Consider the following 27,452-nt stretch of genomic DNA (forward strand, 5'->3'; position numbering starts at 1 on the left):
CAGAGACCTTAAAAGTGTGGTTCTGAACTCTATATCTTCCATTGACAATTTCGTCCTGTTTCTTTGTCTCCGCATTTTGTTATGCTTCCTTGGTGCACCCCCTAGTGGTCTTTGTTCGAAGTCTTACAGTTAAACCTTGATTGTTGTAGCTAATACCAGGGAGGGTTTGACCTCCAGGCCAAGTGGCTATGAGAATCAGCTGTGTCTGCAGTGAGAGAACTTCTGTCCTCTAGGGAGGTGCTAATCTAGCCTTTGCCTGAGGCTATCCAGCAAATGCCTGTGTGCAGGGCTTGGGCGGGGTGGGTCGCACAGGATCAACAGGGTGGGCCGGAGAGAGCAGTTATGGCGGCTCTCAGTCCTGTCCCCAGGGGCTCTGCCTCTCTGAGTCCCAGCACCCGCTGCAAACCTCGGAGAGAAAGCTGCACTCGCTCTGACCGAAGCCAGACAGTCCCACTTCTCCCGCTTGAGCCTGGGTCCCTAAATACTCGCCTGTATCTGGAGCTCAGAGTCTGCGACTCCCTCCCGATTGAAAACGCCAACCGCGTCCTCCGCTGCCAGCCTGCTCCGTGCACTCCGCACCTCAGAATTTGACTTCAGCACTGCGCCTCCTCTGAGTGTCCCTATGCGTTTCTCTTTCCTCCTAGTTGTGGGACTTCCACTCAGCCAGCGTTCCTGTGGTTCTGGGTGATGTCCGTTCCGTCTTTTAGTTTCACTTTTGAAGTAGTTGTTCAAAGCAGCAAACTCCGGCGTTAACCTATGCCGCCATCTTGGTTCTCCCTAAAAAAAAAGAAGACTGCAGTTCTTACACAAATTTCATGTGTTTTTGCCTACACTCGTTTTAGGGGTAGGTCTTTGTGTATAATTCTATGGAATTTTATCACATGTACATATTTGCATAACCACTACAATCAAAATACAATATGTGAATTAAATGAAGCATTTAAAGTGCTTAGCATAAGAGGTAGCATACAGAAAGAACTAATTAAGTTACCTATTATGATTATTAGTTAGATGAAATGAAATGATCTTACTTATTCAATGCTTTCTAATTTCATGAGGTACTTGGTTGATTGACATAAATGGTGTTTTAGAAGCTAGAAGCAAGGTTAAAATGTTTTTTTTTCCTGTATTTTATTATGCTTTGACATCTTGAGACCTTGCAGAGCTAGAGAGGGGCTCCCCTCCCAGGGTTGGCTAATTCCTACAGATAGCAAACAACTTGTCTGTAAAATGCCTTTGATATGCAAACCATACCCCCATCCGCCTGGTTTCATCAGGTTCCTGAAGTAATTTTCCACACCCACCTACTCCTCAGTTATAAATCTCCATTTGTTCTTGTTGTATTGAGAAAGGAGTCCAATCTCTCTCCTCTATTGCAATAGTTTTGGCAGCTACACCTATCACAGTAGTCCTGAATAAAATCTTCCTTTCCATGTTAACAAGTGGTAAAATAATTTTGTCCTTAACAAACCTCAGACCCAGTGTATTCTAGGCAGCAACTAATGTGCGCTTCCCAGAAGTAAAAGAGCCTTGACAGGGTTCTTCTTCCTTGATTGCCTGGGGTGGAGCGGTGAGGGGACCAAATGAACAAAGTATTTGTTCCAGTATTCCTGCCATTTCTTACATCAAGAACAAAGAGAAGAAATTCCATTCTTCGATACAGTAACATTGGTATGTAGGAAAACTTCATCAGAGTTAAAGTAATAGACCACAATATGCCAGAAATCATTTCATTTACCCAATAAAGTTAACATAAATGAGAATTCTAAGATGGGAACATACTTTTCAGATAAATGATTGCTCCCAGAGCCCTGTGCTTTTCTGAAGCACTTATCTCACTATGTCCCCATCGCCCCTCTCTGAGCCTGGGCCCCTCCAGGGCAGGGACAAGGTGAGGATGAGGATGAAGAGTTGCCCCCCACAGAATCTGTATGATCACAACCGCTAGACCAGCGGTTCTCAACCTGTGGGTCGCGACCCCTTTGGGAGTCGAACGACCCTTTTACAGGGGTCGCCTAAGACCATCGGAAAACACATATATAATTACATATTGTTTTTGTGATTAATCACTATGCTTTAATTATGTTCAATTTGTAACAATGAAATCGGGGGTCACCACAACATGAGGAACTGTATTAAAGGGTCGCGGCATTAGGAAGGTTGAGAACCACTGCTCTAGACAATATTTTGTCTTCTTGGATATATAACACCTACCAGAAGTTAGTTCTTGAGCCAGGAACCTTTGGGAAATATCAATGCTTTATTGCCACCTTCTGGTCAAAATGTGTTTTGTGTTGTGTATTTTTTTCCTGCTGTCATTTGGTTTCAGTAAAAAGGATTTGAGAGAAGTTAAGTCTATCATGCCAGCAATCCCAAGTGGCAACCAACACAGATAGACTATAACTCTTGAGAAATTTTCCAAGGATGTGCATGCATATAATATGTCTATATCACACATACGAATACTGTTCTGAATATGTTCAGATATAAAGACAAATAACTATAACTTCCATTTCCACAGGTTTTTTATTATTAGTTTACAGAGTGCTTTTACACTTGGTTATTCTATTGACTTGAGAGGCGATAGTAGGGATGATTAATGGAATAATGTTTATTTCAATCCCGTAAGAAGATAGGGGATTATTAATGAGCCCTTAAATTTCCTTACAGATATTTCATCCTATTAATCTTTTTAACTTTCTTAGAATGATTCCATATATTCACTGTAAACTTACCATGTCCAGGTTCTAAAATTAACACGTTACACACATTATTGCTTTTAATCTTTCCATCGTCCTACGTGAAGGGTACTATCATTTAATCTCCATTTTACAGATGAAGAAACAGACACAGAGTGCTCAAGGAACTTGCCCAAAGTCACACAGCTAGTACAGCAGGTCCTTTCCTTTAACTGTTGTTTTGTTATAACGTTGACGAGGAAAAAATCAATTCCTGGCCAAGGGCCCCTGTCTGTTCAGAGTTTGCACATTCTCCCCAGGGGTGTGGGTTTTCTCTGGGGGAACTCCAGATTTTTTCCACATCCTAAAGACATGCACATGAAGTAAACTCGTGTGTCCAATTGTCCCATCTGAGTGAGTGGCCCTGCGATGGAAGGGTGTCCTGTTGAGGGTGGGTTCCCACCTTGTGCCCTAAGCTGCCAGGATAGGATCTGGCAACTTGTGATCCTGAACTGGGATAAGCAGGTTGGAAAATCATTATCTTTCTTAAATGTGTATATAGCTCAGATTTATTTCAATGTTTGATGTTAAAATGATTTGGGTCTTTATTTAGGGGTTTGGTGATATTTTTGTGACTAGAAATATGCCCTAAGAACTTAACTCTTGTTTATATCAATCAGCCTAGGGTAAAATTGGTTTTGCTGTATATCATTTTGATAAAAGTTGCAGTTTCCAAGAACCTATGGACAAATGAAGTGAGGACTTATTGTATGCAGCAGAGCAGAGATCTAGTTAACCTGTCTCTATATAAAAGTTATTTTACTACTCCACACACGTCTCAGTTGTATTTAAACCATTTCACTAATTTATCAAGTTAATTCTATACTATTTGAAGCCCTCTGTAATCCTAATGAGCTACATAAGCACTCAACTTTGTCTTTCTCTTCTAGGTTTTTGGCATATATTGATGAATCTTAATTTGTTTATCGCTACTTTATACATTTAATCCCAAACATATTATAATAAAGAAGTCATTAGGCTCACAAACGTTTTGTCCTTTTTCTTCTGGAGAATGGTCCAACAAAATAACACCATGACTTTGGTGATTAACTATTCATTCATCGCAGTCTCACATTAAATTCTCATAAACAAAGTGAGGTGAGAAGGATCTATATTTCAATAAATGATAGAGTCATGTCCAGGACCTTATTGAAACAATGACAAGGTAAAAATGTACTCCTGGCATTCTAATGTTTCCTTTGGTAAATTTTAATTTTCTTTCTTATAGTCTTAGATATTTTTAATTATTACAGGAGAATTGTCAATAACTATTGCTCTATCTTGGGGGACAAGAGGAGGGAGGCAAGGAGAAGACTTCTCCAGCATCAAGATAGATTCATTCAGCAACCTCATCCCAAATACCAATGTGAGATGTTTCCCACACCCACTCCATTGGAGGTCTACGTCCTTTCTTTCCTATGGGTTCATGGGTGTCTTGGGAGTATTGTATGCATTAGGTAACAAAGTAGGGTAATGGGGGTGATCTGCAGGTTTTCCTAGGCAACCCGCAGAGGAGGATGCTGAAGGAATGAAGTACTCATTGACCACTTCAGGGCAGATATCAGAATCCCCTGGTGCAGGTGATGAAGATATTCCTTCGGATGAAAGCAGGGTAAACTACTTTCTGATGGCTCAGTTTTAAAACAGTTCTTAGGTCCTGCTAAATAGCCCTCGTGGTGGTCCTTTCTACCTGTGCAATGCATACTCTCCTCTTGAGCAACATTTCCTGGCTCCCACCCCTGGCTTCCTCTTTCCTCCATTCTCTAGTTTCCTCCTGGTCTTAGCTAAAACCTGTCCTTCCTTTTAGCTCCTTGCCGTCTCTAAAAGGATAGTTCTTTCTCTTCCTAAATCCTAGTCTTGCGTTCCTTCATGATAGACTGCCCCCCTGGGGGTGGAAGTGTAGGAAAATTCAATATTGTAATTTTTTACTCGTTATACAATCATAAAATGAGGGTGCAAAATGTGAGTATTCTGTTGCGGGTAGAGAATAGGGGTCTGCCTAGTTTCTTTTGGCTTCCTTGCTTTATCATCATGAAGGTGTTTTAGTGTTACACCGACCCATTCTTTCCTTGGGTCTCTAGGGGAAGGAAACAGGTAATGGTCAATTGACTAAAAGTAATATGGAGCAATAAATCAGAACTATTGAAATGCTATGGCTCCCCAGATATTCTTGTGTGACATCAAACAGTAGGATCAAATAAGAGAGAGTTGGCTACCCATTGTATTCAACATAAATTATGACAGGTAAATTTTCATTAATTATAGAATTGATGATACTCTAAAAGAAGTTGGATATAAATCAGGTTTTATTTAATTGACAATAATCCTCTGTTATGGAATATGGTAATATATCAGGTACTTGGACTCCAGCCTGCTGAAACTCACAGGTTTCTGGAATGGCTATAGATCAGGTTAAGTATCAGTTAGTTATTGCTACATACAAAATACTCTCAACTCAGTGGCTTCCAACAAACATCATTTGTTATTTCTCCCAAATCAAGGGCGAACTGGAGGGCTGGCTGATCTCCACTATCAGTTAGTTATTGCTAACTGCCTGTGGGTTTCCTGGGGCTCCTGCTCTAGGCTGACTTGATTAGATCTGTTCCATGTGTCATTTATCCTCCTTCTGAGACCAGCAGACATGCTTGGGTATGTCTTTCTCATGGAAATGTCAGGAGTCCAAGAAAGCAAGCATAAATACTAACAGCTCTTGAGACCTAGGCTAGGAACTAGTCTACTGTTTTTGGCAATCACCTCACTCAACTGGCCAAAGCACATCAAATGGTCAAACTCAGATTCAAAGGTGGAGGGGAGATTCTGCCTCTTTAGGGAAAGAAACTACAACGTCACATGGTAAAGGATGTGGATACAGGATGGATAAAGAATTAGGGCAATTATATGATTTCCACAGCTATCTACTAGCTATAATAAAAAAAACACCAAAAATTAAATGAGCTGTAGGATTTAGTTGATTCATTGCCTGGAAGAAAAGAGCTCTATTATTGTGACATATATAGACATATAGTGACATATATAGACAAAATCATAAAATTAAGGGGAAAGAGAGGGAAAGAGACAAGTTAGAAAACAAAGAAAGGGGAGGAGAGGGGCAGACAGCAGTGATGTTAAAAATCAGAGGACACTGGAGCAGTCCCTGCAGCACACATGTACTGTGAAGATATAATAATGATGTCAGAAATTACCTTTCTAACTTTAACCATTATTTTAAAACAGATTTCACATAAAAATCCAAATTTCTGGCTTTTCTGGAAAAACTGGAAGCTCTGCAACACTGGGTCCACTCCTACATGGTCCTTCAGTTCTCCAGAACTCAGTAGTGGGCTGTTAACTGTTCTATCCACTCATTTACTTTACCTCCTCAGCCCTTGAGGCTATTTGTGTTTGCTTTATACAGTACTAGTTCTATTAGTTTCTGTTTCTTAAGTTTTAGATGGGTTTCTGGAATACTCATTACTTACTGAACATCTGTAATGAATGCCCTACAGGCACCTCAAACTCAGTATTACCAGCAAAATAAAAATTAAAGCATCCTGCCCTCCCCCATGCAGCATACTCTCCTCCAATAGTTCCTACCTCCTTTGTCCAAGCTAGAAACCTATCCATTACTTTGACTTTTTCCCCTGTGTCAAATATACTAGAAAATATGACTTTATTCATAATAAAACAACAGAGTACCCAAGAAATAAACTAAGAAAGAATGCCTAAGACCTTTGTCATGAAAAGTATTAGAACCCTATTAAAGTACAAACAAGAATGAATAAATGGAACAAAAAAAGAATGTATGTGGATAGACTATCTTCCCCCCCCCCCTCTTCTTTTTGGATGGGATATCTTAACATAGTAAAGTTTTATGTTAATTCTTCCCAAAGAAAGCTATACAATTCAACGAAATCTTAATAAAAATCCCATTGGATTGTTTGAGGAACTCAACAAACTCATTCCAATATTTATATGGAAAACAGGGGTTCATGAATAAATCAATTTTGAAAAGTAAAAGCAGAGTAGCAACTTTTCCCACCAGATATTAATATATACTACAAAACCAAAGTGATGAAAATAGAATGGCTCTGCTTAGGAACAGACTAATATACAAACAAAACAGAATAGAGAGCTCAGAAATAGACCCATACATATATGGGAATTTGATAGATGATAAAGGTGGTACTACAAAGGGATGTAAAGGAGATGGTCTGAAGAAAACTAGGTCATTATGTGGAAAAATACATCTGAATCCCTCCAGTTGGAGTGGAGAACTAAATGTGAAAGTTAAAATTATAATGTTATAGAAGAAAATATGACTTAGGATGGGAAAAGACTTTATGAATAAGGTTCAAAAGCCCAAATCATAAAGCATATGAAATAAAATGAAGTTAAATAAAAAAATTAAGGATTTCTGTTCAATAAAAAAAACTACAGACAAAATTATCAGATATATAACAGATTGAGAGTAGATATCTGTAAAGGATTAGTATCTAGTTTATAGAAAGAACTGCCAAAAAAACCAAAAAAACAAACCACACATCTGCCAAGAAATAGGCAAAAAGATATAAATAGGCAATTCACAGAAGGGAAAGTCCAAATAGCCATTTCAACAAATAAATGAAATCCTCTGGTAATCAGAAAAGTGCAAATTAAAACAACAATGAAATACCTCTTTACATTCACAAAAATGGCAAAAAATACAAGAGTGACTAACATTATGTATTAGGATGTGGAGGACACAGAACTCCTGTGCACTGTTGGTGAGAGGGTAAAGGTATACAGCCATTCTGGAAAACCATCAAGTGGAACATAGTGAAATCAAATGTTTGCCCTATAAACCAAAAATCACATTCCTTGCTACCTATCCCAAAAAAATGAGTGCACAGGTCAATAAAATGGCACGAACAAGGCTCGCTTTTTCATTGTGCTATTGATTGTGTTAATAGAGAACTGGATGCCGAAACCGGTTTGGCTCAGTGGATAGAGCGTCGGCCTGCGGACTGAAGGGTCCCGGGTTCGATTCCGGTCAAGGGCATGTACCTGGGTTGCGGGCACATCCCCAGTGGGGGATGTGCAGGAGGCAGCTGATCGATGTTTCTCTCTCATCGATGTTTCTGACTCTCTATCTCTCTCCCTTCCTCTCTGTAAAAAATCAATAAAATATATTTAAAAAAAAAAAAAAAAAAAAAAAAAAATAGAGAACTGGAGATAACTTAGATGTTGACAACTAGTGGACTAAATAATATGTGGTATACATATATCTTGAAATACTATGCAGCGCTTAGTATATTATTAATTACTAATATTATAACTAATAAAATTAATAATATTAATTTTTAAAACATTTTAATCAAATACTATTTATGTAAAAGAAATAGACATGAAACATTTTATAAGGACAGATTTATATTTAAGGACATAAACCACACAAGTGAGAGTGGGTATTCATATAGACAGAAAGGAGGTAATGGGACTGATGAATAGAGATATAGAGCTACAGTAAAACAAAAACCACCTCCACCCCCCAAACAGAAGGGCCGCCCATGGGCCCATGTTGTTGATGTTCTGTGAACTAAGGAGTATGATTAAGTACAAAATAATAACTAAAAATACAGATTACAAAATCAAAAAATAGTGAATAACGCCAAGAGGTATGCTTCGCAAGGACAAAAGCCTGAGACCAAAGGCTGCGACCTTCTCTGCTACTCCAGGTCTTCCTTAGCTACGTTCCCACACCCTCACGGACCGCCCTGCCCCCAACAGTCGGCGGGAAGTGCGCATGCGCACGGTGAGGCCCTTCCCGCTCCCCGTCGCTTCTCTTCCGGCTTCGGCCCCGCCCACCGCGGGCGCTGTCGTTTCCGGTTCAGCTCAGGAACAGCCAGCCGAAACGCTTTGGGCCTTCGCTTCTTAGGTCCTCCCACTTCTCTAAACGCTCCCGCGACTGCCTCGGTCGCTGGGGAAGGTATTTACCAATAAAGTTTTACTATTTCAAAGCCGGGCGGATTGGGCTGGGTCCAACCGCCTTCCCCTGGCAGTTCCTCTCGGCTTCTGGCTTCGAGCTTCAGGCCGTCATGGCCAGGGGCCGCCGAGGCCGGGCGGGTTTGAGGCCGCCTTTCGCTGCCCACGCACTCGCGTGGCTCCTGGGGCCGCCGGCGTCCACCTCGGTCTGAGCGCAGCCCCTCGGCGCCCACGGGCCGCCTCGCGCCGGACCCCATGGCGTCCGAGGCGCCGTCTCCTTCGTTGTCTCCATCGCCACCCACCTCCCCTGAGCCGGAGCTGGCCCAGCTGAGGCGGAAGGTGGAGAAGTTGGAACGCGAGCTGCGGAGCTGCAAGCGGCAGGTGCGGGAGGTGGAGAAGCTTTTGCACCACACGGAGCGGCTGTACCAGAGCGCCGAGAGCAACAACCAGGAGCTCCGCACCCAGGTGCGCGGTCCGCCGGCCCTGCGCCCCGCCCCGCCCCGCCCCGGCCTTCGAAGCCACTGATCCCCTAGCACTTGAAAGAAATAAAAGTTCAGTGCGATTAAAATTCCACGTGCATTTGGAGCAAACCTAAGAGTTCCGGCTACTCGGTTTAGATAAGCGCGCGAGCAGAAGTTCCGGCTGGTGTGCACTGAACTTCATTCTCGGCATTGCCCGCTGGCAGCAGGCACATGGAGTACCTTCCAGGTCACCTTTGGGGTTTCTTAAAGCGCCGGACTGTCATCAGAATCCCCCCTGTCACTAGATGTGCGAACTGACCCTGACCCTCGGCTGCCCATGAAAAAGAATGCTAGCACCGCCCAGGTGCAGGTTCAACCCATTTAAGCGTGAACAAGCCGGTGGTCATTCTGGGCGTTTATCATTTTGAGTTTTCTGTTGGAAGTAGGGAAGATAGAACTTCCTTTGCTAGAGACCGAGCAGCTAACTTCATTTTTATAAAATACATTAAGGACAGATATTTAAACTGCCACACTTTAAAAAGAAAAACTTTTAAAGAGGAGCAGAATGCTTTTTTCCAACTTGATTTGTTTGGCGGTTGCACCGTGTCCTGATAAGTTATTTTCACATAATTATTAATTTCAATTAAACTGTTGTCTAGTCCTTTGTAATATATGGGATACCATTGCTAAAACCACATATGTAGTCTGAACCCTAAAATGTCATCAAACTTTGATATGCCTTATTATCAAATGATCTATGAAAAGAACTGCTGAGTTGCAATGACTTGGTGTGCCCATTGCATAGTTATTGACATTATGCTATTATAGAAAATTTGGATTTGTTTATTCAACTAGTTTTTGAACACCTGTCATGTTTAAGGACTGTGCTAGGAAACTACAAATATTGTTAAAAAACCTTGGGGGGAGGGGAGCAAAATATGACAGCCTTTTAAAAAAACTTTTTATAATTTCCAATTGTTCAAGTAATGCCTGCTTTAGAGAGAGATCCTAAAAAACAAATAAACGTGTTTGCTAACCGTTGAAGAGCCAGCATTTGGGTTATTAGTGTTAATTTAAGAGCGGTCTCACATGAAACATTGAAATGGATGGAAAGTCTTGACTCTACTGGCGATAGTCATTACCCCTTACTCTCCTAATCAGCCTCCCCTGGTGGTGGTAGAGTTTGGCTGTTAACTGTCACCCCAAATTACTAAGTATTTTATCTAGAGCAGTAAAAATTGGGTTGAGAATTGAGGGTGAACTGTTAAAAAACATCAGATGCACAGGCTTTGGAGGCAGTATAAACTTGTGCAATTACTTTGTCTCCAGATTTCTCACATATAAAATGGGGATTAGGAAAACTAATTTGTGAGATGGTAGTAAGAATTAATAAAGATGTTACCCAAAGTGACAAATATAGTGCCTAGCACGTAGCAGATACTAAAGAAATGATCTAGCTGACAGTAACAGTGGTGGTGGCAGAGCAGAGCAGAGCAGAGCCGAGACTGGACAAGCAATCCGTAGTCGAGGGTGAAAATTTAAGAAGGCACTGACTCGGGGATAGACACACTACTTGGGGGAAGCTGAGGCGGAGTGCCTTCTTAATTTGCTACCTAGGTGCCTTGCTTGATTCGCCCTAGTTCCAGCCCAGGTTGTATGAGCAGGTCTGATAATTTATGAAGTGCCTAGATCATATATAATCAGTTTTTTATATGTTTTTATTGATCTCAGAGGAAGGGAGAGGGAGAGTAGAAACATCAATGATGAGAGAGAATCGTTGATCACCTGCCTCCTGCACGCTCCCTACTGGGGATTGAGCCCACAACCTGGGCTTGTGCCTTAACCTCCCGGGCCATAGGTTGACATGCAACCACGGAGCCATACCAGCTGGGCTATATATAATCAGTTTTATCCCCTTTCTCTTTTTAAGCTTTATGTATTATTAAAGAAATAGTTAGAAGCTTGTTTTTTAGTTTCTTTCAGGCCTGTAATAGACATCTCACTCTTAAATATTGTCTGAGGTGTATTGAGGAGGCTGCTCCTCATTGCTTATGGCTGTTTCTGCACTCTGTTGCTCTAGCTTTGGCAGTCAGTGAGGCACAGGGAGGATGGATGCCCCTCTGAGGCAGTCACTTCTCTTTTCTTCTGCTGCAGTATTGAGTCATAAGACTACAATTTAAAGGAAAATCATACATTAAAGTACTTTTTAAATTAAATGCATGAGAATTAATGTTTTTCCCCCCTTAATTCTTTAGAGAGAACTGCTGACCAATTAAAATATTAGTATAAAAACATTCTTATTTTTTGGAAATAAAGGATTCCGCTCATAAAGTCCTATTAATTTAGTCTATTTGATTTTCAAAGGGGATATTTTGAGGTTTAGCAAGAGAATATAAGAACAAAAAGCATTTCCCTCTGCAAATGTAAAAGATGAAAGAAAGTAAATGATAGTATTTTCGGTTTTTCTGAAAAGGAAACTGCCTACTATTGGTACTTCTCTAAAAGTTATGCCAAGAAAAAAATAATTATTGTAATTTCAAGAGAATGGTGTGCATGTTTTTAGATTGCTATATGATTTCTTTTTCCTAAAGCCTTGTTTTCTTTTAGGTAGAAGAGCTCAGTAAAATACTCTATTGTGGGAGAAAGGAAGATAATAAGAAGTCTGACGTAGAAGTACAAACAGAGAACCACCCTCCTTGGTCAATCTCAGGTATTTAGTTGATATTGGAGATATCCTAACATCACATTCAAATCATGCTAATATGTAATTTTCACTAAATTTAAAATAGACAAATGTCTCGATAAATAGAGGACTGTTACAAGGTTGTCTTCTTTCCATATGATTACATATTTCATTTTCAGATAATCGATTTGCTCTCCTGATGCGAAAGTAGAAATGCGTTGCATTCCTATAAATACACAGGATTACTACTGTGTCTTTAGTGGTTACATTTACTGAGTAACTTCTGCCGTGCTGTCAGCCATTTACTCTCATATCTGGTCTTCCATGTGACCAGGTGCATGTGTTTTCTTGTTGATGCATTCCACTTAATGTTGTGTTCAGTGACAGTCTCTTAAGCCTTTGTGGGAATGGTGAGCCCACAACCATGACCTCATCAGTGGAATTATGTTGTGAGGCAAAATAACTGAGTAACTGAGTTGTAATAAATAGGGATCAAAAGTTATTTTTCCATTAAGTTTGTCTTAGTTTATTTAGCATATAATTTAGTTAAATTGCTAAACACAGCAATAGCATTAATACTACATATCTGCATGATAATATATTTTTTTAAAAGTCAGCATCATGAGAGATATTTGACAGAGAAATCAACCTTTGACATGTCTTTATTCCATTGACATTTGATATGCAATGATATTAACCTTTGTGGTTAGAAATTGTTAAGAGTTGCTAATTTTTTTTGACAGAATACAACTTACTTACCTATTTTCTTTTTTAGTCTTGCTATGAAAAATAAAAATCTGCTTACCTTTTTAAATTTTTTTAGCTTGACAGCTAGAGTACTTAAAGTGACATTAGAATCAAAGATAAAAGCATCTGCAAATTTATCTGCACTATCAATTTTAATCTGTTAAAATGTGTACAATTATAAAAATATGGTTTGCAGTGTGTACTGTTTTGTGTTCAGTGCCAATATTTTAGAATTCTAAGTCTTTTTTATATACACTATGCTAATATGTATCACAATTTGTTTTTGCTGTAGATTATTATTACCAGACATACTATAAGGATCTTAGTCTTCCAAATAAAGTGACAGAACTTTCAGTTCAGCAAGATCAGGATATCGAAGCTTCTGCTTATAATTTTAAAGACCAGTCACAAGTAGAAAATGATGTGTATGCTGGTACTGATGTAACGGAAAAGGTTGAATGTGGACAAGAGGACCATTTTGCCTTAAATTCACAGGTAATAAAATGCTACTACTACTGATGCCCAAGAACTTGTCCTTCATTATTGTTATTATGCAAATTGACTTCTTTGGTCCATGACAACATATACAAGGGTTGTAAATATTCTGTGTATAATTATGCAGAATATTACACTTTTAGAGAAACAAAAATTGCTCATATATTTGTTTCCTACTTTGTTGTGTTCTAAAATCTGGTGGTGTACATAAACTAAAACAAAGAAAATTTGTCATATTTTGGCTCAATCAAAAAATTTTGTGCAACTACCACAGTAACTTTGTTGACAACAATTTTTTTTTAAAATTCTCACCCAAGAATATGTTTTTATTGATCTTTTTGAGAGAGAGAGAGAGAGAGAGAGAGAGAGAGAGAGAGAGAGAGAAACGGGGATGGAGCGGAAGGAGAGAAACATCAATGTGATAGAGAAACATCGATCAGTTGCCTCCCTTCCATGCCTGACTGGGGACTGAACCCGCAACCTAAGTATGTGCCCTGACTGGGAATCAAACCCACAACCTTTTTGTGTATGGGATGACATTCCAACCAACTGAGCCACCGGCCAAGGCTACACAAAAATTTTTTAATGCTTCCTCTCTGTCATATATCCTGCCATTATAAGTTGGATGTTTTATAATTTTTTTTCTGTAGTTGTGTGTTTGAATCAGGATCCCAGTAAGGTTTATACAGTGCAACTGCTGAGGCTGTGATAAATCTCACATAATCCATAGCTTTCTCTTCCATCTCTCTTCTAAAATGTTTTTTCCCTTTGCACCTATGATTATGGAAGACTCTAGATAGTTTGTCTTAAAGTGTACTTCAGAGTCCATATTTTGTGGATTACTTCCCTATGGTATTAGGTATTTATTTTTGAGAATGGTCAGTGTTTTCAAAACTGAGTCAAAATTTAATTAACTGATAAATATTTTTTAAGTGAATCAAATTATAATTGATAGCCATCCCTTCCATTGCAGAAATTGAAGCCTTATTATTTAAAATAGCTCTTAAGTCTATTTATTATTTCTAATTTTGCTAACTTTAAGTTGTTATAAGAATATTTTTGTCTTATTTGACATGAATTTATCTTACCTAGGAGCCAGCATCTGCATTAGCAACAGAGGATGCATCCTTAGAAGGTTCATCATTAGCTGAAAGTTTGAGAGCTGCAGCAGAAGCTGCTGTATCACAGACGGGATTTAGTTATGATGAGAATACTGGACTGTATTTTGACCACAGCACTGGTTTCTATTATGATTCTGTAAGTATCTCAAACCTTTCAGTACTGTAATTGTATACTTAGATGCTTGATACCAAATATTAAACCCTAAACTGAACTAAGGAAAGCAAGAAGCTGCATTTAAAAATTATGTTTGATTCAAAGGTATTTGATAAGAGTAAAGAATTATAAAATAGCTTGTGATACTATACTTTTAGGTTTACAATTAAGTAAGTTAATTGTGATTATTATAAATTGATGTAATATAAAGGAATGTACAAAAATGTTGGAGTATTAATAAAGGCAGACAACTACATTATTGGAAAATTTAAAGAACCTACACTAACACTTTTTAATAGAATTTATAAGGAAGTGACATTGTTAACTCTAGGCTTGGGGTGAGATTTGTTTGTTTGTTTCAAATACTTTTGAACCATTAGAGGCCACAGGGGGGGTCTTTTTCTTGAATTTTCATTAGCATGTTTATTATTAATATTTTATATTCTTTGGATTTTAAGCATTTCACTTTTACAAAATCAATCTGTTAACAGTGAGAACTAGGAAGGCAGTGTGGAATCAGAAATATAATGGGCCACTGACTAGGACAGAACTAGAAAATTAAGTTCTTGATTTATACAGTGTGATGGCTGTTGAAGTCTAGTACTTAATTGGATTTTTAATCAGGACTTGACAATGATGATGAAACTCACCCACATACCTCAACCTTGGTGGTCTAGGCATGTGATCTGAATTATAGAGTCTAATGCCCAAAAGTGGACCAGGTATTCACTATTCCAGTTCTGGAAGTATTGTTAACTAACCTAGGGAACATAATGATATTGCTAAATATCTTAAATAGGGATTTCATGAGCTAGTTTGCACTTAGTATATGGACTTTGTAAATCCTTTGTATAGAGAGGGTTTTCTTTCACTGGAGTATGCTTATAGATAATGCTAGTTAATATCTAGAAAACTAATGTTTAAATGCTTATTTCTAAAGAGAGTAAGCTATTCTTTATTTGGTTTCTAAGAAAATACAGAGTTTCTGAGTATATGACATTGTTCTTGATCATTCTTTTACCTTCCTTTCTGTATCTTTCCTATGGACATTCTGTAAATGGTTATTTACATTCTGCAGGTTATATGTATCAGTAAAATAGGGACCTAGTTGTTTTGCCATTTTTATTGTGCTAATTTTCATCTTTTAATTAAATAAAAATTTAAATATGTCTTTGAAAATGCCTATATTTTGGACTGAAGGACATGCCAGATTAAAAGGTTTGAGTTTTAAACATTCTGTTATCACTAGAAATAAGATTAGAGCACAGTCATTCAGTGTTTTAGTTACGTGAAATATAGCATTAAAAATATTTTTGTAAGAAATCTACAAAATGGATTAAAGACAATAAATTGCAATAGTATCAACAGTTGGAAAAATAAACTATCTTTTTCAAGAAGTTATAGTTTAATCTCAGTATGTCATAAGAGGTTTGATCTGCATGGATTTCTGATGAAAAGAAAATACAAGCTTTTAATTAAGTCTTGATTATAGAATATTGGCCAATATCTAAAAAATATAGATTGCATAATTTTATCTTTCTAGTTTTCATCTATAATTTGCCAAATTTATTTTTGTGTGGCTGCTTTACTTTTTTTTTTTTAAGTCTTTAGATACTGTAGAATCAATTAAGTGAAGATGATTTTTTAATCAATTTCTTTGTGTAAAAAGTTATGGACTTAACTTTATTTCCAAGTTTTTCTACAAGACTTTTAGTCATGAACATTAAAAGGCAAATCTTTGTTTTATGACATTGAGAAAAGGGCTCAGCGGTTTATAGTACCAAACCATTATTGTGTAATTTTAAGGATAACGAGTCTGTAATTGCTTCCATGTGCTCAGCTTTTTCTGGTGCATGCCTTAGTTTTCATAACTTCTAAAAGGCTTCTTGTTACAATTTTTTGTTGATGTATTAAGTTGAACCATATGAAATTGCTGTTTCTGCAAGTTAAAAAAGTGGTGAAATGTTGGTAATTTTATGATTCAATTTAATATTTAAATGTTCACAGTTTTTCACCCCAGGAAAATTAGAGCAGCTATTGAATGGTGAAGTATTTTGAAAAATTACATATTTTTGAAAACACCTATATTTTGGACTGAAGGACATAACAGATTTTTCTTTTAAAAAAAGTTTTTATGGGTTTTAGAGTGAGAAAAAGGTAGAGGGAGAGGGGGGAGAGAGAGTGAGAGCGATATCGATGGGAGAGAAACTTTGATTGGCTGCCTCCTGCTTGCCCCTTACTGAGGATTGAGCCCACAATCCTGGCATGTGCCCTGACCTGGAACAGAATCAGTGACCTCTCGCTACATGGAATGATGCGCAACCAATTGAGCCACTCCTGCCAGGGCCAAGCATTTTTCATTGTGATATTTTAATTACTGTCTTCAGAAAATACTGTAGTTCTTAAAAGAAACAAACATTTACTATATTTGAATATGTTTGACATTTCTGTTGTTTATTTTTCTATTTTATCTTATATAAATAGCACTTACTGTTTTGATTTTAAAAGGAAAATCAACTATATTATGATCCTTCCACTGGAATTTATTACTACTGTGATGTGGAAAGTGGTCGATATCAATTTCATTCTCGAGTAGATTTGCAACCTTATCAGACTTCTGGCACAAAACAAAGTAAAGATAAAAAGTTGAAGAAGAAAAGAAAGGATCCAGATTCTTCTACAGCAAATGAGGAAAAGGTATTGTCTTCTAATTTTTAAAATTAACATAATGGTGATGTAGTTAAGTCAAAATTTTTGATGAAACTGAAAATCATTCAGTAACTGCATTTCAAACATATCCATTAAAGTAACAAGGTATCAGAATCTATTAATTAAGGAGCGTTTGTTTACATTGGTCTGTTTCACAAATTCTCAGTCACTAGAAGTCAAGGAATTTCTTAAAAGTTTGAAGGAGGTATATTTAGGGCAGATAAGATACTCAAGTTACATAATTTGGAAGAAGAACTTTCAGACCCTTGGTTGATAAGATGATGTCAGGGCACAATTCACAATAAAACAAAAACATAGTTTATAAGTAGATGTATATAAAAATTCTGCTTTCTTAGTCACTTTGAGCAATTTCTTACCTATATTATGTTAGCAAACATTTAAAAAAATCCATTTCTGGCAAATATAGAGTAGATACATTTTCATTAGTAGTGTAAATTGGAATCTTTTTGGAAAATAGATTGGTTGTATCAATAACTGTAATAATGTTGATATTTTTTAATTGGAAAATCTCATTTCTGGTAATTTATTGTCTATATACTAATATATGAAAGTCTAAGCAACCAGCGGAGTGGCTGGTAGTTATGACATGAACTCACCACCAGGGGGCAGATGCTCAGTGCAGGAGTAGAAACCACAGGCATGGAAACATGGAACAGACTGATGAATCTCAGAGGGAAGAAGGGAGGGGGGGAGGGTGGGAAGAGATTAACCGAAGGTCTTATATGCATTCTAGAGGGCCAGTGCACGAATGCACCTGTGGGGTCCCTTGGCCTGCCTGCACCCTCTCTCAATCCAGGACCCCTCAGGGGATGTTGGACTGCTGGTTTCGGTCTGATCCCCACAGGCCAGGCTGAGGGACTCCACCTGCTGGAGGGATCCTGCTCACTCTGCAGATGCCCTTTAAGCCCCTGTACCACCCCAGGTGCGGCTGGCCGGGGAGGAACCGTGGGAGGTTGGCTCCAGGGCATGTCCAGCCCGTCTCCCCCAGTCCAGCCCCGCCAGCCACCTTCTAATTAATTTCCTTTCAATGTGCACGAATCTGTGCACCAGACCTCAAGTTATTTTATAAATCCAAAGAAAGAAAAATGCCTTTGTTTAATCATATAGCAATATTTATAAAATCAAAGAAAGTTAATAATTCAAATGACCCAAAAGATATTAATTAAGAAAATGATAATACATTTAATTGGAAAAGCATTATTTATGACTTAAAATGGTAGTTGTAAAGAGTGAGGGGAATTTTTTAAAAAAATATGTTTTTATTGATTTCAGAAAAGAAGGGAGAGGGAGAGAGAGATAGAAATATCAATGATGAGAGAGAATCGTTGATCGGCTGCCTCCTGCATGCCCCCTGCTGGGGAACGTTCTGCAACCTGAGCATATGCCCTTGACTGGAATTGAACCTGGGACCCTTCAGTCTGCAGGCTGATGCTCTATCCACTGAGCAAAATCAGCTAGGGCAGAGTGAGGGGAATTTTAAAAGTACGTTAAATTGGAAAAAGGAAAATAACAAAAAAGTTACTAATGCTTGCTCTTAATGTGTTTCTGCTCACTTCACAGATAAGGTTGATGGTTTATAGGCAGGAAAGGAGGCTTATTGTGAATTCTGGCAACTATTTGATACTTTACTCTTAAGATATTATCTCATGTTTTCTCTTCTTCACCAAGGGGAAAATATTTTTAAATGTATAATACCGAAGTTCAAAGATGGAATTGGTTTTTTGTTGAATTTATCTTCTGTTCTTTGTTTGATTTGTTATTTCTCTACTGTTTTCACAGAGTACATAAGAATTAAAGAATATGTGACTAAAATACTAAAAATGATTTTTCTCTTTGCTCTCAAGAATTATGTTTTAATCACTCCTACTTGTTACTAGTGGTTGAACCGTTTGAGAAGATAGGTTGTAAAATTACTTCTGCCTAGCAATAAGAAAAGAACATATACCTATCATCAAAAGGCCTTCCCTGACAAACTAGAGAATGACATTTGAAAGCATTCGGTGAGATTTTGGTTTAGTTTAGCTCCCATAACTGCTTAGCTCTGTTTTTATTTTATTTTTTAATCCTCACCCGAGGACATGCTGAAAGAGAGAGAGAGAGAGAGAGAGAGAGAGAGAGAGAGAGAGAGAGAGAGAGAGAAAGGAAAGAAAGAAGAAGGAAGGAAGGAAGGAAGGAAGGAAGGAAGGAAGGAAGGAAGGAAGGAGAGGAAGAGAGAAAGAGAGAAAGAGAGAAAGAGAGAAAGAGAGAAAGAGAGAAAGAAAGAAACATCAATCAACTGCCTTTCATAGGCGCTCCAACTGGGAATTGAACCGCAACTCTTGGGTGCACAGGATGATGCTCAACCACTGAGCCACTCTGACTGGGACCATAAATGCACCTTTTTATCATCCTTTGAAAATATGTGAACTCCAGGACAGGGACTTGGGAAAAAATTCTGATGAAATTTTGAGAATTCCTTGAGAATTCTAAAAGGTAGTTGTGAAGCATGGGAGACCAGTTAAGACATCATCACCTCTTCTTTGTTTTTTAAGGTACTCGTGAGCCTCATTCTTTGTAGATGGAGGGTATGTGGAAAGAAGAGAGTAGAGTGAGGTGATTGGAGTAATTAACTTGAAATATGCATTTGTACCTCAATGCCTACACGTAGGCCCCCTTATCTCTGAATGTTTAACATTCTGGCAAATAGTTTTTTTTTAAAGTAGCACCTCTGGCAGTTTCACTCATTTTCCCCTTGCGTATGCTGTCCTATAAGCAGTAATAAAAAAATACACGACTGGAAACTGCTTTTTATTTTTAATTTTTATTTTTTTAAATATATTTTATTGATTTTTTACAGAGAGGAAGGGAGAGAGATAGAGAGTCAGAAACAAAGATGAGAGAGAAACATCAATCAGCTGCCTCCTGCACATCCCCCGACTGGGGATGTGCCCACAACCAAGGTACATGCCCTTGACCGGAATCGAACCTGGGACCTTTCAGTCCGCAGGCCGACACTCTATCCACTGAGCCAAACTGGTTTCGGCTGGAAACTGCTTTTTAAAAAGAATATTTAGATAGGAAAATTCTTTGTTATAATTCACAATGGCCTTTAAAGCTCATAGTTGTTCAGCTCCTTGCCCTTGTTCTTGTCCTTTGTGAGTTTGTAGTGCTGGAAGTGTATATAGTTTATTACACTGTGAGTGCTGAGCCAGTCTCCAAACTGAATTTATGCTACTGTTAAAATATGTGTTTAAGATGCTCTCATATTTTATAAAATAACAGAAGAATATATGAATTCACTTCATCATGTGGCTGTAAGGTAGAAAGAAAATTCATTGTGTTACAAACCAAAGAAATAAGGGGAACATAATAACTCTATGCTTTTTCTATGGTTAAAAGAATAGATTTGTTGATTTATCAAAAGGCATGCCCAATATAATTGTATAATCTATATATGTAAAACCCTAATATGCAAATAGACCAAATATGGAACAGCCAAACAACCAGTCGCTATGACATGTGCTGACCACCAAGGGGTGCATGCAGAACATGGCCGGCGTTGGCCTTGGCGGGATGGTGGAGCAGGTGAGCCGGGGCACCAGACCAAGGCAGGGCTTCGGTCACTGTCATTGGGGCGAGCCTCTGGTGGTTACCGAAAACTCCTTGCTCCCGTGTGCCACGGTCCTTCCTGGTGCTTGCACCTGCTGCTGGCGCCAGCCCCACTCACACCCTCTGCCAGTGCCAAAGCTGCCGCTTGCACCCGCTGCCAACGCCTGGTGCCGGCCCTGATCACTCGGTGCCATCAGCGGGTGTGAGCAGCAGCTGCTGGTCCCGATCACCCCTGAGGACTTCTCCACCTCCCCCTGCTCCTGAGGGGTGATCAGGGCAGCAGCCGCTGCTCGCACCTGCTGACAGCATGGGCCCCAATCGCTCCACACCATCAGCGGTGGGAGTGGGGCTGGCGCCGTCAGCTTGTGGGAGCGATGGTGGCGGGGGAGGGGATGCCGGCAGATGGGACCAGGGGCTGCAGTAGGAAGGGCTGGGTGTGGGCGTGGAGGATGGGCCGAGACTTCCTGTGCCCACTGCAGGCTCGCAGCCCAAGTTCCTTTCAAGGTGCACGAATTCGTGTACTGGGCCCCTAGTAAATTATAAAAGGCTTATGCTAGGTAATTTGGAATTTTGGAATAAAAGGGATATAACTGACTAATCTGCACATTAAGCTGTTGTGTATTATCAAATCAACTCTATAAAGTGCTAATTTTTAAAAAAATATGCTTGTATTTTTAGAGAGAGAGGAAGGGAGAGGGATAGAGAGATAGAAACATTGATGAGAGAGAAACATCATTGATCAGCTGCCTCCTGCACACCCCCTACTGGGATTGCCCTGCAACCCAGGCATGTGCCCCGACTGGGAATCTACTAGTAACTGGTGATCTCTTGGTTCTTGGGTTACCGCTCAACCACTGACCCACACTGGCTGGGCTATCAAGTGCTAAATTTTAGCAAAACTATTCTGCTACATTAGGTACATTTGGATTTTTAAATCCCTGCTGTAATGAAAGCCAACTCTGTATTTTATGTAACTTGATAATTGGTTAAAAGTTCAAAACAAAATTTAGGGTAGATGTATTCTCCAGGCCTTCACTTGGTCCAGTAAGGTAGCCTCTAGCTACATGTGGCTATTGAGCACTGGAAGTATAGCTGGTAAGTATAAACCACATTCAATTTTGAAAATAGTACAAAAAAACCTATGTAAAATATTTCATTGGTAGTTTTTATATTGATTAAATGTTAATATATATTAAATGTTAATATTTTGTAAATACTAGGTTAGATAAAGTATTAAAATGAATTTCACTTGCTTCTTTTTACCTTTTTAATGTGGCTATTAGAAAATTTTAATTATAAATATGGCTTGCATTATTTTTTTGTTGGGACAACATTGGTCTAGACCAGTGGTCGGCAAACTCATTAGTCAACAGAGCCAAATATCAACAGTACAACGATTGAAATTTTTTTTTTTTTTAAATATATTTTATTGATTTTTTACAGAGAGGAAGGGGGAGAGAGAGAGAGTCAGAAACATCGATGAGAGAGAAACATCGATTAGCCGCCTCCTGCACATCCCCCACTGGGAATGTGCCCACAACCCAGGTACATGCCCCTGACTGGAATCGAACCTGGGATCCTTCAGTCTGCAGGCCGACGCTTCATCCACTGAGCCAAACCGGTTTCGGCTGAAATTTCTTTTGAGAGCCAAATTTTTTAAACTTAAACTATATAGGTAGGTACATTGTTATTAGCTTAATTAGGGTACTCCTAAGGCTTAGGAAGAGCCACACTCAAGGGGCCAAAGAGCTGCATGTGGCTCGCGAGCCGCAGTTTGCCGACCACGGGTCTAGACTGTCACTTGGTCCAAATAATATGTGACAGTTAGGATGCTGAAAATAGATAAGAAGAGAGAATTGGGATAAATTGTAAGCATAGTCTGTATCACTTGGTAATTGATTTCATGTGGTGGTTAAAGGGATGTCAAAGATAACTAAGATTTTTTTTTTTGGATGCTAAATGGATGGTAATAAGTTTAATCAAGAAAGGGAACATGAGCAGAAAAGGGGGTACAGATAATAGCTATTGTTATCTCACTGTACATATATCTTCACTAATTCATTGTAACATTTAGCATTATAAGATGGTCATGTTTAAGATTATCCTTCCCACCCACCTTTTTCCAGGATTTGAATTCAGAAGATCAAAAAGCATCCAGTGTTGAACATATAAACTGCAGTGAGGGAGAAGATTGTGCAAATGTGAAAAAGAAGGCCAAAGTTGACATTCATTACAAAAATAGTTCCCATGAATTCACTGTTCCAGTTATCGGAAAGACTATAGAATTTCCTCTTAATGAAAACACCTATAATTCGACTTCATTTAAAGATGAGAAAATCATAGAGACTGATAGTGAGCCAGAAGAAGGTGAAATTACAGACTCTCAGACTGAGGACAGTTATGACGAAGACATTACCAGTGAAGACAATGTAACTGCAGAAGATACTGAGGATGAAGGTGAGTAAATAATTATTATTTAATTTCACACAAATAACTCAGTCTGGTTATTGTAAACATAGCAACAGTGTTAAAAATGTTAGTATAATATATCTGCCAAAAATTAAACATTGTTTTAAATTGATTATTTTCATGAAATCATTGAAAATTTTGTGGGCCGCCATTGCTTATTCTTAGTGAGTAGAATGTAAATAAATGACTCTTGAACCTTAAGTTTCATTGCATTGAATGGCCTCGTCAATAGAACACCAAACCAAGTTACCTATGCCCTAATCCTTTTTTTTTTTTTTTAAATATATTTTATTGATTTTTCACAGAGAGGAAGGGAGAGGGACAGAGAGTCAGAAACATCGATGAGAGAGAACCATCGATCAGCTGCCTCCTGCACATTCCCCACTGGGGATGTGCCCGCAACCAAGGTACATGCCCTTGACCGGAATTGAACCTGGGACCCTTGAGTTCGCAGGCCGATGCTCTATCCACTGAGCCAAACCGGCCAGGGCGTAATCCTAAAGTATGTATTAAGTCTGTTTTAGTGGTTTAGATATTTATAGCACACTTTTATAATTGAGAGGGGGAGAGCAAATTGCCTTTAAAAAATGTAGTCCATGAATTCAACTATATAGGTATTATATAAATCTGTTTTTTTTACTTGAGGATATAAAGACATACTTTTAAAACCCAGGATTTCATATTAGGGCATATGAGTTTATTTTGTTCTTAATGAAATTACTTATATTTTAAAAAAGGGTAGACTCAATTCTTCTAACTTAATATAAACATACTTGTTTGTGACATTTTTAAATTCCAAGACCTTAAAAGAGAGTTATTTTACAATTGTGATATATGCTGACTTTGCTGAATACCTTTAGTTTGATCACTTTACATTGGTAACAGTGTTAAGCCTTACTAATTATATGTCATATACGTACGAGGATTTAAGAAGGTTGTTTAAAGCAGAATTAAGACTTTTGATTAATAAATTTTTATTTTATGGATACCTCCTACTATCCCTAGACATGTCTCATTTTTTTTCCATAGCATTTGGTTAATATTTACCCACTTGTTTCTTTGACAGATGAGGAAAAAATTTGGCCCCCTTGTATTAGAGTAATTGTTATTAGATCACCAGTGTTGCAGACAGGATCACTTTTTATCATTACAGCTGTAAACCCTGCTACCATTGGAAGGTAAAATGTTTAATATTATTATATTTGTCTTATTTTAGTGGATTGTACATTTCTTGAGCAGTTATCATGTTACTTGTTACTTGAGAACTTGTGCATGGTACCCAAAAAATATTACTGGCACTTACTTACCTTTGTCACTTGGTTTTGGAAATCAGTTGAGGGTATGACTTCGTAGTCCCAAAAGTGGACTGCCTATATAAAGAGATAAAAATCTCAATGATACCTTTCACAGAGACTTTTGTCAATTTTCTTACCTTTTGTACTGCCTTTTTTAGGTTTAAATTACTTACCTACACTCAGTATTGGCCTCTTTCTCTGCTTCTTTTCCTTTACCCCTTTGTACCTTATAATCAGCTTGCTAGAGAGGTAGGTAGGTTTTAATCATGAATAAGATAATTTCCTTTCTTTCTAACTGGAAAAATAATCTATCCTTACTTAATTCAGATTCTATGCAATACCTTAATTTTAAATTCTTAGAGAATAGTACATACCTTTTATATGTAGTAATAGAAATGGGAGCATAGTCAAGTCAATAGATCTGGAATAAATAATTGACATTAGTATGAAGGATATTTTGTCTCACTGAATGTTTATTAGCCTGGGATATATGTACCAAAGAATAAAAGTATTTCTGGAACCTTTCAAGTAGGAAATTTAGAGTATGATTAAGGAAACTGGTCTTAGTGTGATAGACTTGCATTTTAACATATCTTTTGTTTGTTTGTTGTTTAAAGTATTACATGTGTCTCCTTTTTCCCCTATTGACACCCCACCCCGGCCACTCCCATCCCCAAAGGTCAGGCCCCCAGTGCCCCAGTGTCTGTGTCCATTGGTTATGCTAATATGCATGCATACAAGTCCTTTGGTTGGTCTCTAATGCCCCCCCCCCTTGCCTCTTGTCTCTGGATCTATTTTTGTTCATCAGTTTATGTTGATCATTATATCCCACATATGAGAGAGATCATGTGATATTTATCTTTCTCCAACTGGCTTATTTCGCTTAGCATAATGTTCTCCAGTTCCATCCATGCTGTTGCAAATGGTACGAGTTCCTTCTTTTTTATAGCAGCGTGGTATTTCATCATGTAGATGTACCACAGTTTTCTAATCCACTCATCTGCTGATGGGCACTTAGACTGTTTCCAAATCTTAGCTATTGTAAATTGTGCTGCTATGAACATAGGGGTGCATATGTCCTTTCTGATAGGTGTTTCTGGTTTCTTGGGATATATTCCTAGAAGTGGGATTACTGGGTCAAATGGGAGTTCCATTTTTAACTTTTTTAGGAAACGCCATACTGTTCTCCACAGTAGCTACACCAGTCTGCATTCCCACCAGCAGTGCACGAGGGTTCCTTTTTCTCCACATCCTCACCAGCACTTGTCGTTTGTTTATTTGTTGATGATAGCCATTCTGACAGGTGTGAGATGGTAGCTCATTGTTGTTTTGATTTGCATCTCTCGGATAATTAGTGACTTTGAGCATGTCTTCATATGTCTCTTGGCTTTCTATATGTCTTCTTTCGAAAAATGTCTATTTAGGTCCTTTGCCCATTTTTTGATTGGATTGTTTATCTTCCTTTTGTTAAATTATATGAGTTTTCTGTAAATGTTGGAGATTAAACCCTTATCTGAAATAGCATTGGCAAATATGTTCTCCCATTCATTGGGCTTTCTTGTTTTGTTGATGGTTTCTTTTGCTGTGCAGAAGTTAGTATATTTTTTTTTAAACATTATCTTTTAAAACAAATAAAATATTTTTAAAAATTATTTTCATGTCTCTAAGTGCTGCATTTACATATGCTCCATAAATTATTAAAGACATGTTTCTTAACTGCAGAGAAAAAGATATGGAGCATACTCTCCGAATCCCTGAAGTTGGTGTCAGTAAGGTAAGCTCTTTGATTTTACAAATACAGCACGTTGATATAATTTTATAAGACATCATTATAGCAGAAAGCTTACTTTTTCCCATTTAATAGAAAGGTTAATAGTCAATGTAGTAATGCTAATGAAAGTAATGCAGATTTGTTTGTTCCACTGCTTGAGAAAATAAAAACTAACAACAATTTGAATGAACTAAATTATGTTTGATTTTTAAAAATCTGGAGCAAGAGTAGAGAAAATGTGGACTAATTTAGGTACATGAAGTAATACCAATTTAACAGGTATCTATTGAGTGAGATAAATATGCTAGATATTATGACAGTTCAAAAATGAACCAGACCTAGATTCAGGCTACTTTTAGTTGATGCTTACTTAGAGTCCAGAGTATTTTATAACCCTGGAACAATATATTCTTTCCTAGTTGAGCCTCTAATGGTTTCTTTCAGGAAAAAGAACAGTTGAGTTTTCAAAACAATAAGGACAGAGTTACAACTTAAATCACAAGTAAAAAAGCAAAAAGGTATAGCTTCTGAGAGTCTATACTTCATATTTATCTTTTTTGTTCTGTATTTCCTGTTGTTTTTCTTCCTCTCTTCTATGACTATAATCTTTCCGCCTTTTTTGTTTTTCTTTTTTGACCTTTGATCATTCCCATTTTGTTTCTATTTAATGGGATTATAATATGGATCTAAGGTATATATTTTATATGATTTTTTTTTTTTGAATGAAATTTCTCACAATTACTTTGGACGTCCAGTTATTTTTACTGAGTTTGGACTCATTCAGAGAGAAGTAAATCCTCATAATCTTAACTCTGACCAAATTATCTTGCTTTTTAACTTTCCTGTGAACCTTTATTCTTTTGCCCCCAAAGAAAACCCAGTCTGTAACTTAAATAGCAAAGAACTCCTTCCCCCACGCCAGTCTAAAAACACAGGTTTTCAGTGGTGGCATTTCTGCCTTTTCTTTCTTTCTTTTAAACTAACATGTCCACTGGTGGGGTAAATAATCTGTTAACTATGAAATAAGTTTGACAATATATATTATATCACACATATCCAGGTAGATAAAAAAATTAAATCCTCCCACCCCCCCACCCACCCGCTACACACACACACACACACACAAACAAACACAAACATACGCACTTTGTATTACTATTAGGGAAAAAAACAGAAACAAGTATTTTACCACTGGATAAAAGATTTCATAAGTTAAAAGAAAAGGGGGAAAAATCATAG

General features: G+C 38.0%; 1 protein-coding gene across 2 annotated transcripts in view; it reads left to right on the forward strand.

Moving 5' to 3' along the window:
• The first annotated feature begins 8,493 nt into the window (after positions 1-8,493).
• The window catches only part of AGGF1 (angiogenic factor with G-patch and FHA domains 1), a 36,051-nt gene continuing 17,092 nt past the window's right edge, over positions 8,494-27,452 (forward strand). Inside the window, exons 1-8 of one of the 2 annotated variants that reach the window (XM_036308893.1) lie at positions 8,494-9,164; positions 11,768-11,870; positions 12,883-13,085; positions 14,178-14,342; positions 16,869-17,057; positions 22,805-23,135; positions 24,214-24,325; positions 26,165-26,216. In XM_036308893.1, the coding sequence (XP_036164786.1) occupies positions 8,955-9,164; positions 11,768-11,870; positions 12,883-13,085; positions 14,178-14,342; positions 16,869-17,057; positions 22,805-23,135; positions 24,214-24,325; positions 26,165-26,216 (1,365 nt within the window). In that variant the 5' untranslated portion in view covers positions 8,494-8,954. The remainder of the gene's footprint in view (positions 9,165-11,767; positions 11,871-12,882; positions 13,086-14,177; positions 14,343-16,868; positions 17,058-22,804; positions 23,136-24,213; positions 24,326-26,164; positions 26,217-27,452) is intronic. The other variant, XM_036308892.1, reaches the window with a different exon arrangement.

The sequence above is a fragment of the Myotis myotis genome, unplaced genomic scaffold (genome assembly GCF_014108235.1).
Source record: "Myotis myotis isolate mMyoMyo1 unplaced genomic scaffold, mMyoMyo1.p scaffold_m19_p_5, whole genome shotgun sequence".
Taxonomy (NCBI): Eukaryota; Metazoa; Chordata; class Mammalia; order Chiroptera; family Vespertilionidae; genus Myotis; species Myotis myotis.